This window comes from Zonotrichia albicollis, chromosome 7 (genome assembly GCF_047830755.1).
Source record: "Zonotrichia albicollis isolate bZonAlb1 chromosome 7, bZonAlb1.hap1, whole genome shotgun sequence".
In the NCBI taxonomy this organism is placed as follows: Eukaryota; Metazoa; Chordata; class Aves; order Passeriformes; family Passerellidae; genus Zonotrichia; species Zonotrichia albicollis.
The window spans coordinates 31,583,822-31,600,575 of NC_133825.1; the positions used below are offsets into that span (position 1 = coordinate 31,583,822).

The 16,754-nt window shown below is 56.5% G+C and overlaps 1 protein-coding gene across 5 annotated transcripts in view; it reads right to left on the bottom strand.

Annotated features, from left to right (window-relative positions):
- The window catches only part of PSD (pleckstrin and Sec7 domain containing), a 41,668-nt gene that overhangs the window by 1,974 nt on the left and 22,940 nt on the right, over positions 1-16,754 (bottom strand). For all 5 annotated transcript variants that reach the window (XM_014275554.3, XM_005481287.4, XM_074544874.1 and 2 more), the window contains 9 exons: positions 15,317-15,511; positions 14,711-14,791; positions 14,049-14,161; positions 13,177-13,235; positions 12,534-12,623; positions 3,043-3,086; positions 1,674-1,852; positions 857-927; positions 140-297 (listed from right to left, as the gene is read on the bottom strand). In XM_014275554.3, the coding sequence (XP_014131029.2) occupies positions 140-297; positions 857-927; positions 1,674-1,852; positions 3,043-3,086; positions 12,534-12,623; positions 13,177-13,235; positions 14,049-14,161; positions 14,711-14,791; positions 15,317-15,511 (990 nt within the window). The remainder of the gene's footprint in view (positions 1-139; positions 298-856; positions 928-1,673; positions 1,853-3,042; positions 3,087-12,533; positions 12,624-13,176; positions 13,236-14,048; positions 14,162-14,710; positions 14,792-15,316; positions 15,512-16,754) is intronic.

Genomic DNA, 16,754 nt, shown 5'->3' on the forward strand with positions numbered 1-16,754 from the left:
ACACCAGGTCCTTCTCCTTTCAGAAAGGGCCAGGACAGGAGAGAACAAGGTGGGCCTAAGCCCCATCCCACCCTAGACTCAAGTGAGGGGAGCTCCTGTGCCCCAGCGTGGCCCCAGCCAGGGATCCTGAAGGACTCACTGTGCTTGGAAAAGGAAGACCCTCCAGTCAGCTGTCCTGAGGTAGAAGACATTGGGTCGCTTGCTGTAGTCAGATGCCCGTGTGGCAAGCGAATGGTGGATGCTAATAGCATTCTTCAGCTCCTCTTCTGCCAGTGCCTTCCCTGGCTTATACTCCTCCTGCAAATCATGGGGTGTTTCAGAGCCAGCTCAGGGATGCGCCCCACCATGAGTCAGCTCTGAGGTTTCAGGAACTGAAGACTAGTGCTGGCTGTGGCAGAGCTTGGAGATCACCCTTCACCAGGCAGTTGCAGATTCTGCTTCCAGCTACACCCCTGGAGAGAAGCTACACAACCCAGGCACATTGGCTTGGCAACAGCACAGGGGGCTGTTCCCCACTGCCCCCAGTTCCCCATATGCATGCTTGCAGGGAACTGCATGTGCAGCCCAACCCTCCACTCAGGGGAAAGACCCTGGTGCCCTTCTCCTCCCAGCCAAGCCCCCCGCACGCAGCGCTCTCAGCACAAGCTCTACCCAGGCGCTTTCACTGCCCAAGCTGTACCCAGGCACCCTGGAAACGGGGGTGCCACCAGGTCCCCAAGCAACAGCTCAGGCATAGAGGTTGCCGAGTCTGCTTAGGCGAGGCTTTGCCATGCTGTGTGCTGTAGGTCCTCTCTTACTGCTGTCTCTCTGGACTGGGGACAATCCCTGTCCCTGGTGTGGGTGGCATGCTGCCTACCTTCTGCAGGTAGAGAATCATTCCCTTCAGGATGGCGTGGAAGGGCTTCCAGCCGCGCTTCCCTCGGGGTGCTGCCAGGGAGGAGAGAGCAGCTCAGACATCAGCGTCAGAATGGAGTGGGGGGGAAAAGCCACCCCCAGCCTCCTCCAGCCAGCCCTGCCATGCCGCACGTCACCCACCCCCGGGACGGGCAGCACGCCAGGGCTGTCCCTGCGCACCTGAGCCCGTGCAGCACGTGGCTGGCAGATGGTGCTGCTGGCAGGGGGGCCCCGCTGCCTCCCGGGGCCAGCGCTGTGCTCCCGCCTCGCTGCGTGTGCTCAGCTCCACCGCTGCCTCCGTGCTCGGGCATGGGGACAAGGCAGTGCTGCCTGCCAGGTAATGCTGGCTTTGAAGGGCAGCTGCATCTAATCACTTCTAGACAGCATTAGATGGCCAGGGCTTAGGAGGGATTTTGTGGGGAATACGGTGAACGTGCCTGGCAGCGCCCAACCAGCTGCAGCCTGCTGTGTGCCTTGTCTATCACACCACAGGACACATCCCTTCATCCACACAATCCTGTGGCAGGGTTGAAACCCCACCCCACCACCCTGCCTGCCCCCTTCCCATTGCTGTGAGCAGGGAGAGGCTGTCCAGCTCCCCAGCCTGAGGGCTGAATTATGCCTGGCACAGCCAGACAGACGGGGCACTGATGCTGGAGGCTGGCATAAAGCTACAGATGGCCATCACATAGTGACTCCCACCCTGCTTCCCATTCGGTTCCGCAGTTCACTGGTGCCCTCTTGCCCCAAGGGCCCCCATGGGCTCCCCAGGCACCTACTTTTCTTGCAGTCGGGATCGGCGTGGATCTTGCGGACTAACAGCCCGTGCTTGTAAGTGGCAATGCTGGCGTCCTGGGAAAAGTCCAGAAAGGGGTTACTGCAGCTGCTGATGCGCTTGATGGACTTTGGGTTGGGATCTGCCAGCTCTGAGAGGGACTTTCTCAGCTCCTCTTCATCTCTGCCAATCAGATTTGGGTGGGGAAAGAGTTTGTTACCTTTCTGGGGACAGCAAATACCAAGTCAGTGCCACTTTTAGGCCTGGCTTCTGAAAGGGAAGCCAGCAGTGGGCCAGGATGAGCAGCCGTTCAGCAGCACTAGTGAGCATCCCAAACTAGCCATGCCTGTGTGCCCCTGTCTCTCTAGACAGCTGAGGAACTGCCTGCTCCCTTGAAAGACAAGGCATTGTGCTTTTGCTGCTGATTCAGGGTGGGACCCCTGCCTGCCTCAGCGAGTGAGAAGCCTTTTTTGGGCAGGAGTGCAACAGAGGCCAGCCAGGCTGATGAGCCAGGAGTGATGCAGGAGCAGTACCCCAAGGCTTGGCACTACCGCAGCCCCCCAGCCCATGGCATACAGGCTAACAGGCCTCCAGCTGGTAGGTAGAAGGGTATAGAATGGACTGCCCCCACAAGGAGACACCCAGGCTCTGTTCCCACATTTTAAGGGAGGCAGCCAGACTAGAAGGCCCAGAGCCAGAGGCAAAGGGGTGCAGGGAGACTGGCAGGAAGGCCTTGGGCAGTGCCATCCAAGGGCAGGATCAGGTGTGGGCAGGGTGTAGGCAGCCCGCTCCCCCCGGGTCACAGGCCCTCACTATGGGCGGGCCGCACCGGTGCCACTCCCCCGTCCGCAGGAAGATGTGGGAGCCCGGAGCTGCTGCCTCCCCACTCCCTCAGCCGCTCGCTGCTAATTAAACCCCTCAGCATCTGCCGGCGTCGCCATGGCAGCGGTCGAGTGCATCGCTCAGCGCTGGGTAGCACCGGGCTGATTAATCCCTGCAGCGCAGGCGCTGCCGCTCCTGCTGCTGGAGATGGCAGCTGTGGGCGAGGGTGCAGGCACCCTGTGGGGCCCCGGCACAGCCACAGCACCTCCAGAGCCTGTCTGTTCCCACTCTGGCACAGCCACCGAGGCACAAGCCCAGGCCGAAGCTGCAAGAAGCCAACCTCAGGTGGTTTTCTCCCAGCACACTGGAGAAGGGGCCCCATGGCAGTGCTGAGGGCAGCCAGGGGTACCAGCCCATCCTAAGCTCCCTCTTCTTCCTTCATCCTCACAGGAGCAGCTGCCTTGCAGCATCGTGGTGTGTGCAGCCTCTGGGGCTAGGTGGACTCCTGCCCACCCGTGGCACGCAGCAGCATCCCCTGCAGAGGTACTTACATGGCCCACTGCAGCTTCTCGTTCTTGATGGAGCCGTACAGCGCCTGCAGAGACAAGAGTGGGGGTCAGCAGGGCAGCGGTGCCAGGCTGGGGGGCTGCTCCAGGGAACAGAGGAGGCACACCAGATAGCTCAGGGACTCTGGAGGTTAAGGTAACCCCATGTCAGTTTGTTCCAGTGCAGATCTGTCCCAGCTAGGCTAGCCAGACCTTAAATGATCTCCATTTAAGGTTTACAGACACCTCATCCTAAGCACCAAGGGATCTGCAAACCCCCACACCCCAAAGAAATGCTGGGGATAGCCCTGGCATTTTGGCCTATCCTACCCTTTGTCTCTACCTGCCTGTGACAGTGCCACAGTGTTAGCAGCATAATAGTGAGACATACCTAACATTCCCAAGTGCTTGAGAGAGCTGTTTCTTCCTATTCCAAGGTGTTCCAGACTGGTAAAAATGACATCCTTTAGGAGGCCTGAGCCCAAGTAGAGCAAGCTTTTGGGACAGACTTCATTAGTGCATGCCTTCTCCCTGCTCAGTGGAACCTCAGGCTGTTCCAGGGCCTCCAGAAGCTGCATGCCACAAGAGACCACAGCCAACAACTACACTGCAGTCAGGCACCCACCCTGGGCAAGCAGAGACCAGCTCATGGAAGCACCCAGCACTCCCTGGCAATGTCCTGCTCCTACAGGAGCACACTTTGTGAGAGACTTCAGCACTGATGGCCCTGCACTGGCAGAGACCTTAGCATGCTGTCCTTCACAAGGCCCTCAGAGGATCTTGTCCCCTTGGCTGGTCAAGGCAGGAGCTTGGAGTGGCTGTGGCCTGCCTCTACTCCCTCCCCAGCACTTCCAAACACTTCTCCCTCCTCGGAGACCCAAACAACAGCCATCTGAGCAAGGCAGGGTCAGCTGCCTGTATTGCTGCACAGGAACAAGCTAAGCCTGCCTGCAGCAGGACACTCCAGGGCCCCACTCCCAAGTGTTTGTCCAGTTTGAGCTGGGTGCAAGCCAGCAGTGCTCAGCACAGCTCTGCAGTCAGGGAGGCTCCAGAGAGGGTTTCAATACAGAGCTCACAGAGGCCTTCAAAGCAAGATCTGGAAGGCATCATCCTTGAAGGAAAATAATCGAGTCTCGCACAGGCTGTTCATGCAGCTGTCAACATCCATCACTGGGCCAGAGACCGCTGCTGAGAAATCTTGCTGGTGGCTGAGAAAGTGCAGCTGGAGGCGTGCAGGGGCCCGGGAATGCTGGCCAGCAGACAGGCCCCAGCGGTGTCCGGGGTAGGGACATCCATCACTTCCCGGAGGCGCAGCAGCCAGGATGGAGCAGGAACCCAGCTCCTTCCACACTTTCCCGTTGGGAAATGCTGGCATGGCACCAGCTTGTTTCTCAGAGGAGGAAAGCATTGTCTCAATCTAGCAGGCAGAAAGTAGGGTTCAGTTCTCTCCTGGGAAGACAGGAGACCTATAAAGAGGTAATGGCCCCAGAGCCTGAGAGATTTGGTTCCAGACCCATTCATGCAGTCCCAGTGCCAGAGGGGCAGGATGCTAACTTGTGAGCAGGACGTACCAACCAGTGGGCTGGCAGCAAGGCAGCCAGAGGAGCAAAGAGACTTAGAGATGAATCTGGGAGGAAAAAAGCAATCCAAAGCCCTGCAGAACATAATCTGGGAGCAGAGCAGGGGGATAAGCAGGATCTCAGAGCAATGTAGATAATAAGGAGTCACCATGGGAAACAGAAGGGATCTTACTGCCAGGGATGCAGCTGAAAAATACTGAGAACCAACAGGCACAAAAAGGAGATTAAAGAAATGGCACAGAGTAGTGGGTACTGGAAACAGCAGAAAAGCACCTCAGAAAGAGCAGGCAGAATGGCACACGTGGCTTGGCTTCCATCTGGCTCATTGGTGATACATAGAAGTGTCAGCTCCCTGCCCCAAGGAAGGGAGATGTGAGCCAGCTGAGCAGGGATTTTGGAGGGCTGGAGAAGACCCCAGCCCCGTGCAGGGCTTGCAGAAAGATTGCTGATGATGAATGAATGAATGAGCCAATAGAAGATGCTCGAGGAGTAATTTGGGATGGCACAGTGCTGGATAACAGCCTGACAGAATACTGTGTTACAAAAACCTGGGCCCTGGGACTCTGGCTGAATACTTCAAAGGCTGAACTGCCTTATGGCTTCAAAAGGCTCCAGCTGCCCTGCTACAAGCCCCGAGAGCATCCCCCCAAGCCCATTACCAGCAGGAGCTGCCAAGTACCACCTCAGAGACGGGAAGCAGGGGCTGCTCAACACTTCTGTGCGAGGGGACAGTGAGAGGCAGACAGGAAAACTGTGCAATTGAGAAGACATCATGAAGCTTTACATCTACACTTAAAACCTGCCAAAATTCTGCTTCGCTAAACACCAGCCCCAAGCAAAACTAATCTCAGGTACAAAGCTGGTGGACTCAGCCCAAGTCCTAGCTGAGGAGATGCATTCCAGCCACAAAGCCCACCCTGCTGCTCTGGTCCTGCAGCAGAGCCACTGCCTGTCAGCCCACAAAACTCTGGTGCATAGATTGTTTCTGCTGGGGAAGCGTAGGTGAATGCTTCCTGAAGCCCAACTCACAACCACGTCAGCAGAGACCACAGACACCAGATTCATCGCTCAGCAGGTCCCTCTCTCCAGACTCTCTTTGCTCCATGGGTTCATTTCCCTTGGGCTGAAAGTACAGCAACTCTTTGGCATCTCTGAGCTTGCAAGTACTCCCCAAGAGAAAGCTGGGCACTGGCCACATGCCACTATGGATGACGACTCCAAGTGTGGTTGGGGTTTTTTGCCATCGCTGGGTTATGAGCTCACTGTTGCAGCATGCCAGGCCAATCAGCCAGCTCTGCCCTGGACCAGGAATGTACTGTCCCAGTGGGATTTCTAACTGAATCAACATTTTTCTTTGGTGCTTTCCCTCCCAAAAGGAGGCTGAGAGGCTGTCTGTGTGTCCTGCTCTACCGAATGTCTCAAGGACAGCTGAGGGGCTGCACTGGCAAGAGGCAGGCAGCTCTGATGTTCTAGCCCAGCCATGCTGGGGACAGCCTATGTAAGCAGGATAGGGAGAAGACACCCACCTTCAGCTCCTCAGCTCAGATCAGACCAGACCAGAGGCAAGATCCAGCAATGGTCTGTGGAGCTGAGCAACAAGCTGGCCTGAACACAGTTTTGGCATGGGGCTGCACTGAGGGCTTAGACCAGCACTCAAGTAACAGATGAAGATTGAGGCAGGAATTTCAGCATCCAGATGAGGGTTTTAACCCTTTTTGGAGTGCTTCTTTTTGCATCATAACTCTTATGGATACATCCCCTTTCCAGTCTGCTAGTTCCTCTGCTAAACACAGTGCTCAGCTCTTCATGCAGCAAGGTGCGTATCAAGACTCCCCTTCCTCTTTGTCAGCCCTGTGACCAGCCAGGGATTCAGGACATTCAAGACAGACTTCACAGCCACCAAGCGCCCTCCCTGCAGTCATTCTACCTCTCTCTCTGACTGACAGCATTTAAATATGAAAGCTCAATTGCTGGCTGTCCCCAACTTTATCTTAGCAAAATATCTTTGCTACACCCAGCCACAAAGCTCTGTGATGTCCCCCAGGCACGCAGATGTCCCAGCTGCACTGATCCAAACAGTAGGATCAGATCAGAGCTGTGTGTCCGACAGAACTGTACCTATGCTGGGTCTCTAATTCATCTTGGCAGGTCCCCCCCACCCCACCCCACACCTCCACAGCATGCACAACCCATGCTCAAAACAACTCATCACCTGGCACATACCAGCCCTATTGCATACACCATCACGTTCCTCCCTCCCCCCCCTCTGCTGCAGAGGGGTTCCTGTGTGCACACAGAGCAGACTGACTTGGGGACAGACTTTTTTTTCCCGTAGAAGGGGCTGTCACGGGGACAACGTCCTGTGCATCACCTTCCACCCTGCTGCAGTCATGGGTGGCAGCAGGTGACAGCTACCCATCCCGGCCCTGCACTTTTGACTCAGTAACATTGTAAGCTGCATCAGCCTCTTTCAAAATATTTAAGCCACTCCTTGCCCAGGCAGCTATTACCCTCAGGACAGCAGACCCTTTCCAGAGCAGCCCCACAGCGCGGGAAGCAGCGACCGAGCGTCTCCCAACTGCATGTTTCCATCCGAGTGCGTCACAACTTAATGCTGCCCCCAGACCGTACTGCGCTATGACAGCACCGCGGCTTGGCACGGCCCCGATGGCCCCGCCGGGCTGCTTTTGGCCACCGGGACAGCCCAAGTAGCTCTGGGGTAACCCTGACTGCTCTGCCCCAGCCTGCATGCGAGGAGGGGGCTGCTGAACGTTCTTCTCCAGCTACTACACCCGAGGCAGACACCCGACCGAGGCACGACCCGCCCAGAGACAGCCTGTTCGCTTCTTCCCACCGAGGACCGATGCGCACCAGCCTAACACCTCCAAACGGATGACGGCTCCCAGCGAGCAAGCTCCTGGCAGTAAAAAGCCCATTTTTGTCCAGCCACTCCTTCCTCTCAAACTCTGCTCGGCTGGGAGCCGGGGCTGCGGCGTCACCCCTCCGCCTTGCCTTGCGGCTCTCCCTGACGCTCAGGTGGGTGCCAGTCTGCCCCGGCTGGGCTGGCCAGGGCACGGCGCAGAGCAGCCCTTGGCACGGAGCCCGCAGAGCCTGTCACTTATGCTAAGCCGTAGGGCAGGTCCCAGCGGTACCGCTCTGTCCTGGATTCCTCTCGCAGCGATGTTTTCGAGCAGGCACTGCTGCCAGACCACTGTAAGCGGCGCAATGTCACCCAGGTCTTGCCGCGCTCCCGCCACTCCCGTGATCGGGGTGGGATGGCAGGGGGGAGAAATCCAGGCTTGGGTACGGGGACCCTCGGGCGGAGGGGGCATGGTGGAGACCCGGCTCTGCAGAAAGCAGGCAGGAGACGGAGATGGGGCTGCTGCTCTCTACATCCGTACCAGAGCTGATGCTCTTGCAGCGGGCGGGACGGCGGCTGTCCGGGCACGTTCACCCGCCTATGTCGCCCCCGGGGCGCAGGGCGCTGAGCATCCCCCCGCGGCGCTCCCCGCTCCCCCGACCCGCCGCTTACCGGCTTCTTCTTACGGCGGCTCTGGATGCGGCTGACCACCAGGTCGGTGTAGAGCACCGGCTTGAGGGTGCGGGAGCGCTGGGGCCAGCCGTAGCAGAAGGTCTCCACGCCGCGGTAGTTGCGCCCGTAGCGCACCGAGCACATGGAGCGGGACCGCATGCGCCCCGCGCTGCTGTTGATGCTGTTGACGCCGATCATCCTGCCGGCGGCGGCGGGGGGGCGGCGGGGTGCCCGGCGCGGAGCCCGGCCGCCCTGCCCTGCCCTGCTTGTCGTGCCCTGCCCGCCCGCGGCCGCTCTGCCGCCGCCGCCGCCTGTTGAAGCGGGGCCGGGCCGGGCCGGGCTCGGCGGCGGCTCCCGGCAGAGGCGGGGCCGCCCCGCCCCGCCCGCCGCAGCCAATGGCGGCCCGGCGGCGGGCATCCCGCCCGGGGGACTGCATCCCTCATGGTGATGCCGCACGAGTTGCCCGAGCTGCCTCCCGTGCACCCCCTCGCCGTCCCTGCCTCCTTTCCGCGGAGAGTAGGAGCAGGTGGCCGTGCCTTCCTGCAGGGGCCGCCGTGGTGACTCCGGGGTTCCAGGGGCCAGGTGGCACCTCCACCCGGTTCCCGCTGGGCAGGCTTCAGAGCTGCTGCTGCAGCTTAGCCCACACCAGGGACCTACAAAACCTTTAGGAGATGGGCCCAGCGGAGATGTCCTCACTTTCCAGCTACAGTGCCCACCCCACACTTAAGCCTCTTGCCTGTCCCTCCCAGGTCAGCAGGAAACAGCAGTATCTACAGTCACCCAGCTGGTTATGGGCAGGACAAAGATGCTTCAGGCAGTTGCTTCTGTGAAGAAGCAAAGAGCTGGGCATCCTTGCAGAAAGCACAAGGATCGATACGTAATTTAGTTAGGCTTGACTGAGCAGGAGATGCAGCCAGTGGAGAGGGGAAATTTTCCACTCTGCCCTAACTGTTTGGCATAGTGATCATTTGACACAACTTGTGAGGGAAGGGGCATGTATGTCTGGCTCATCAGATGTACTGGGCTGCCCCTGAAGCCCGGGGGAGCCATGGGAGACAGAGGCAGGGCAGCCCATTGTTCCCAGGGGAAACAGGCAAAAAAAAAAATAGCCCAGGGGATTAGACTGAGCAAGCGTTCCTGTGATTATAGCTCAGAGGTGGGAGCTAGGGCTTTCTTCCCACATTGCTAATCACTTACCCAGCACTCTGAGCGTCTGAGCCCTGCTGTTGTGCCTCCAAGCTGGAAGGTGGGGGCCCATCCTACCTTCCTCCCCCGAGGACCCGACTGCATTGTCAGGCTTAATTCATTAACATCTGTGACGTGCTCTGGGCTCCTAGGCTGGCAGGCAGCACAGATTTGGCTCACTCCTGCAATTGCTAAGCAGTGCTGGTGAGAAATGGGGCCCAATTTGGCCCTACTGTTGTCTCTGCCAACCAGTGAAGCACAAGATTAAACCAGTAAAGAAGATGGGGACGAGCTAAGGCTCCACAAAGTGATCAATCACATAAAGGTCAAATCCACATCTGAAATGTAACAGACAATCATCAATGGTGAGTGAAATCCCAGGGGGCCTGGGCTGGAATCACACTGTCAAGAGAAAAGCAACATCTCAAGAGCTAAACAAAATATCACCAGCTCCAGGATGTCCTGCTTCCACCTCCTTCCTTGTTGCATGGGCAGCTGCTGTCATATGGTCACAGGAGTTCAGGCCCAAGCCTGCAGGTGTGGGCATCTTTGGGCACAGCATTACATGGGTTCTTATATCCCTGGCATGGCTCCATGCCTGATCAGGGGGACATCTCAGCTGGAGAGCTGGGCAGCCCTGCCTGCAGAGTATAGTTCTCCAGGGGAGCTTTCAGAGACAAAGGGTTTCCAGCAGCACTGGTGGTAAGGCAGCACTGCCTTAGTTCCAGCAGCAGCACTGTGCAGGGCATAGTGAGGCACTGGCAGTGAGGGGGATGTGATGCTCAGCTGTGAAAGCTCTTCAAGTGTTTTCATTGCTTCTGCATAAAAATGGGACTGTTTACACGTATTATCTAGTAGCAGATAAAGTTCTTGTCTGACTCAAGCTGCCACATGCTCTCAGGCATCATGCTGCGTTTATCTTGGGACTCCCTGCAGCAAGAGTGAGGGGAGTGCTCTGGTTCCCTGTGGGTCTATTCCTGATGCTGTCCTCAGAGGCACAGGGGATGGTGGCCTTGTGCCCCTGCAGCCACCTAGGTCCTGCCCTGCTGCCCCAGTTCCCTGGCAGTGAGTGCTTTGGGTGAGAGCCACCTCCAGCCCTCCAGCTCTGAAGTCCATGGGGTAGTAGCCTGTGCTATCTACCCAGGCAGGCTCAGAAGAGCCCCAGGACCTTTCTTCTGCGGTGCTGGAGCTGCCCAAGACCTGCCCTACAGCTTTGGGAAGCTCCTGTGAAGCCTGCCTTCCCCTCCCCTTACCCTTAGGAAACGCATGTGCTTCTGGAATGCTAAAATTAGCCAGCCAGCTGTGTGGCACGCTTGCACAGGAGCCTCAGTCCCCAGGCACAGCCCGCCAGGTCTGCCAAGGAGGCAGCATCCTGCTCGGGGTAACAGGGCCAATGCAGGCTGACACAGCAGCAGGAGAGCCTTTCCCCGTTTGTCTGCCCCTGAGCCTGTGCAGGGACCACAAAGCATCAAGCAGCCAAAAGCAGTGGGCAGAAGGGAAAGAGTGTCTTCTCTGGATGAGCTGGCTGAGGCTGCCCAAGATCCCCTTGCCAGTTCTTCTCCCAGCACAAGCCAACAGCACTTTCTCCATCTCACCGGCCCCAGAAACCTACTCCCCCTTGCACGGGCAGGGGGTTTCCAAAGCAGAACGGTGCTTCAGGTGCTTCAGAAGAGCTGCAGCCTGCCCTGCCTGAGTTCCTCACAGTGTCTCCACTCCCCCTCCCCAGCATGGCTCCTGTACAGAGGCGGCTGGAACACGGCGGTGGGAAGCACCGCAGCTGCAGAGGGAACAGGCCATTTTTAGCAGAGCAGCCTCCCAGCTGCTGGGCTGAGCTGTGCAAGGCTGTGCTGCAGCACTGCAGCCTTCCTCCACCTCCTTACACCCAGCCAAGGTCTTGGCCCCTGCCTGTGAGGGAAAGCCTGTAGCTTCATGGCACTACCTTGCTGGCCTATTTCCCTCTGTCTGGGAGCTGATGTGGTAACTTCATCTCATGTGTTTGAACTGCTGGTGTTCTGAGGGACTGAGTTTAATACGGCAATGCCTCAAGTGAGGGCACCCAACCATGGGGCAGTGAGGGATGCAAAGGGGGCACACCAAGAAGTCTTTGGAGCTTAGATACTCCAAGGTGTAGCAGCACTGAAGGGCCAGAGTTCACATTTCATAGATTTCCATCCATTTTGTGTGCTTAAAGCCTTTTCTGGAGCTGGGTTTAAAATTAGAGGAGAATTTTTCCTGAGTAACTCCTTTTACTGGCAAAGTGTGGGCTGAGAGGGAGGACAGCCCTATTGAGAACTGCTGGTAACCCCTTAATGATGGGGTGAGCGACACAACCAGGAATAGACCCACAAAGGCTGAAAAGGGAGCTCAGCTTTTCATCCTCTGTTGCCTTTTTTCATCAACCACCTCCCCCCCGTTGTGGCTCCAGCACCCTGCGGGAACCCATCTTCCACATCATGACTATTTGCCAACTGCAGCGCTTCACCAACAGCAGTTTCTGCCCGGCAGAGCCCATGGGAGCTAAGCCTATTCCCAGGGTCTGAGACAGGGAGACAGCAGCTCAGAAAATCCTCCTGCGTGCAGGCAGCGCCACAGAAGCACAGCAGTGCAAGGCCAGAGGTGCTTGCTGAACACTGCTGTCCCTGACCAGCCCCTCTAGGAGCTGGGTCAGGCAGGGAGAAGGCAGGAGTCCCCCAGTCCCACCAGTGTGGTGAGTTCCCAGCTCCGAGCTTTTAACCTCCAGCCCACTCTCCCCATTGCGATGCCTTGCCCATGTCACCTCTGCCCCAGAGGTGGCTCCAGTCCCAGGGCCTGGCCAAGGTTTTGGGCTCCAGTGCTTCAGGGAGTCAGAAAGGGCTGAGTACTACAGGACTGATGGCAGGAAGCCTCTGGCTGCAGCTGGGCAAACCAGTCCTAGTAAGCTGCCCTATGTGTGCTCCCTTGCCTGCAATACAGGCACAGCAAGAGCAATGAGGGAATCAGAACCCCAGGCAAAGCTCCACTGTCCTGCAGGGGGAATGGAGCAGCCCATGTTCCCCTAAGCAAGGCTGAAGCACAACTGCAAGCTCAGGGATCATCACTGTTCTTGCATGTAAATGCATCTTGCATTCATAGCATCTCAGGTAGCCCCCCATGTGATCCAGCCCAAAGCTCTCACTTCTGCTCCTGCTGCTTGGCCAGCCATGGAGAACAACCAAATTTACCTTGAGCAGCTCCTTGGGGAAATCAGTGCCTCCATTGAGTCCCTCCAAGTTGCCAATGAATTCGGAGCAGGACATTCTCTTCCCAATGTTCTGAGGGAGTCAGGGGGAGAGAAACATCAGGATTTCCTTTGGGACAGAGGTCACTGCTGGCTGAAGCAGGTCCCACAGCCCAGGAACAAACACACCAATCTCTGCAGAGGGGTGAGGGACCAGCCTGGTCTCTGCAAGGCTGCTTGCAGGTATGGGGAAGCTGCTGGCTTTGCAGAGACTCCAGGAGTTTTAAATAGCCTCCTTTTCCAAAATTGTGTGCTCCCTGCTCCCAAAGGCAGCTGGGTTTGGAGTCTTGTTCCCACCTTCTTTTCCTGTTCAGTTTTCTTTTCTGTCCTTGTTCCACCTCTACCACCACCTTTCAGCTCAGCCAGTCTCCTTCAAAGCCCCGCTCTCCCCTTCATTAGCCCCTCCTCTAATTTAGCCTTTCTCACCTCTCCTCACCAAACACATTAGGGGTGACAAGCTCTTATGGGCCCAGGTCCCATGCCTCCTGCTCGTGTGGCACTGTTCTCACCCTTCCCTGAGCACCTACAGTTTCAGAGTGGAGAGGACAGACAGGGGACAGACTGGAACAGTGGCAGTGGTGACTTACATGTCCATGCAGATCTGTGTTTAGCAGCATTAGGGCGCACGTGAGGGTGTGGGCTCCGTCTGCAGCACAAGCATAGGACAGGAATTAGAGCCCCCAGCCCTGCAGCTGGTGCTCCAGTGCCTCAGCATCTTAGGAAAGCTATGGGGTCTCTGAGCCTCCAAGACGGTGTTGAGCCCCCCCCTCCCACCCTGGACACAAGGGGACACAGCAGTCACTGCAGTGCTGACAGCCTGCAGGTAAATAGGTAAGAGGCTGCTGGTTCCAAACCTGAGCATACAAATTCCCTTCCAAGCCTGCTGCCCCTGTAGCCAGGCAGCGATGCTGTAGCTAATCCTGCAGAGCTCCTAGCATGGCAAGGTAGTACCCACACAGCCTGTGCCAGCCAGGCAGCCCAAACCTCACCAGTGCCAGAGCCAGCCCAGAGCAGGCCCATTCTGTGTGAACCCACATAGAAGTGGTGCGAAGACATGGAAGAGTACAACGCAGGTGTCTGTGCTCCTGAAATGCTAGGCTAGGTTCCTCACTTAGATATTCCCTGAGCTGAGGGTCTGAGAACTGGGGTCTATTTGGTGAGGAGTGTGCTAAGTGTGTCTCTTGTGCTAATCCACTCAAGGTCAAAATTAAGAATGGGTTGAGCCCTAATTATGCATCATCCAACCAGACCAGGCTTAAAAAAAATAAATCTGAAGCATCTGTCATTTGAGGGAAATGATATACTGGGACTGTCCTCTAAGGCATCAGTATAGGCTCTCTGCTTGCTCTCTAGTTTCGGTTTGAGCACATTCACTGAGCTGACAAACACATAAGCTCCTCTGAAACTCACACACATGCACACACAGACACACAGTCCCCACAGACATGCAGATTCTTACCTTCTGAAGAGATGGCATTGGGATTACACTCGTAGTAGCGCTGGGAAAAATGAGCCAGCACTCGCTCTCGCTCTTGTGTCTCTCCCATCAAGGCAAGCTCTTTCAGAAAGGACCTGAAAAAGCAGGAGCAGGGTTGGTCACACATGAAGCCCACTGCAGTTTCTTCAACTCACCCTGTGCAGGAATGGAGCTGTGCTTTCTGGTTTTGAGACCTTCCCATATGCTGGATGAGGCCCTGTTTCGTACAACCTTCCCTCCCTCCAAACCCACTGTGGGACTCTCCTCCAAGCACCATATCCTGCTGGCACATCACAGAGACCTACAACCAGGAGCTATACTGGGAAAGGAGGTAGGTGTAACAACAGAAGGATTTGAGTTCAAGACGTGGAAAGTCAATTCTAGTGACCCAGACTGTCATTTAACTGCACTGACCATTGAGTTAAGACCAGGAGTGCTTTTTTCTTGGTTGCATGGCTGAGAGACCATTTTGGAAATCATCCTCTCATATTTAAGAGGTAAGAGGATCTCCAGGTGGCAGTCAAGGGGTCTGCTTGCTCCTGTGCAGATCTCTGTGTGTTTGCAGAGTTGCAGAGGGCACAGTCTTTTGGGACCCCACACTAGTGGCCACCACACGCACACATGTACACACACTCAGCTCTGACCTGAGAGCCTGATCCAGACTCATCCCTGTGAACACGAAGAACTTCAGATATTCCCCTGCCACCATCCTGCTGAACTCGTTGCTGAAATAGAAAAGGTGGAGGGTGAGAATGGAATTGACCAAGCTGTGGGGACTGCTAAAGGCACACAGGGGTTGTGTGGGTTCCAGGAGGCTGGGAGTTCCCCAGGGTTGCACGAAGTGTGCCAGGGACAGAGATACCCCATTCTCCCATGGAACTCAGAGAAGGCACCCACAAATTCACTGGGAATACTGGGCATGTAAGAGAAAATGGAGAAGCTATAGAGGAAAGGGCCCCTGAGAGGTCAGCGAGCCATCCCTATGCCATCCCCATGCCCCAACACCTTACTGAAGCATCCAAGATTCAGTCATGGTAGGAAGGTACGAAAATCTGGATGTCTCCTAGGTTTTAAGACCTTTAGAGGGAACACCTGGTGCAAATGTACCAGTCATGAGGAGTGGGTTTTGTGGTCTTGCCAGCAGTTCCTTGCCAGCCTGGTGCCCCACAAGGGCAGCAGCTGCAGGTGCACTGCGAGTGCAAGTGAGCTCCTTGTAGAATGGAACATTCCTTCCAAACACCCACACGTACTTCTTCCCCAGGTGGCGAGCCACATCTGCTTTTTTAAAGCCATCCAGGTTGTAGAGCCTCTTGGCCAGGCGTTTGGCAGCCTCCAGGTCAGCCTTGTGTCCATTGGAAAGGGTGTCCGTGCTGCCCAGGGCCAGCTGCTCCACGCTGTCCATCTCCAACTCCGAGTCTGAAACCAGCTGGCTCTGGGGGCGCTCGCTGCAATGGGAAGGGACACTCCACGTCAGCCTGCCTACAGATCCCCCCTTGTTCAGCTTCCCAGGAAATGCATGCTCCTCACCCTGCTTTGGAGACTAGCTGCTCACTGCTGGGAGCCAGGATGACTGCACTGGTCAGAGACACTCTGAGGTCAGCTAAGGGAGCTAGGGAAGGTGTAGGAATGCAGGTTTGGGAGGAGGGGTGGGGTGATGGGACAGCACCAGTGACTGACTGGACCAAGGCACTCAAACCAACATTCATACTGGATGTGGAAGGAAAGGACAACTACTCCAAAGTCCCCCACTTTGAACTTGTGAAACTGTATGTGTGGGTTTAGGCTCTGCCAAGCTCAGCCGTAGCAGAGACTTGGAGCAGAAACATGTGCAACATCACATGCTGTCCCTACAGCTCTGTACTCAGTTTTTTAATCTGGACAAACTCCTCGTGCTGCTCTCAAGTGCAGTTTCTATCCAAGACAAGACAACTCCAATTCCTTCCTTCACCTTTGCCCACCCACTGATTTCAAAGCATTACCCAGATGGCAGAGATGAGGCAGAGAACAAAGGAAAACCCTCCCAGCTCACAGTGGAGTGCAGGCTTCCCCAGGCTGCCCATCAGCTCTCAGCCCACCACGCCTTAAATGGCCATGTTAGGAGACACTCTTGGCTTGGCCCCCAAAGCAATCTGACTCAGCTGCGCAGAAGTTATCCTGACCAAAAGCTGGTTGAATCTAATCAACAACAAATGTTAAGCAACTCTGACCTCGCCCAAATTTTCTGGCAGCCCTTACAATGTTCCAGTCTGATTTATTTTTAAAAGTCTCTAATTGAGTTTTAAGAGGCCTGCTCTCCTGAGCCTATTACCCAGGCCAATCTCCTTGAGGCTCTGCTTTTTTCAAGAAGGACCAGCCTCCTCCTGCTCAGCGCTGCCTGTCCCAGGGGAGCCCTGCACAACACTGGCAGGCTGCCTCACGCCTCGGGGGGCTCTCAGGGGCCATCCTCTCCACCTTCCTGCCATCCCCAGCCAGCATGCAGCAGGAGAAGCTGCTCGGCACTCAAACCCGTGGGTCAGACACTTCCTGGTGCAAGTCCTTGGAGAGATGTTCTTTGCTCGTACCACTGCTGAACTCAGTGGTGCCAGGGGGTGATTGTGGTGAGACCTGGATTGGTGCTCAAGGCAGATTTGTGCCCACTTGGCTCCAGTCGTCCCCAGGGAGACTACTCCAGTGCACACTGGTGGCAGC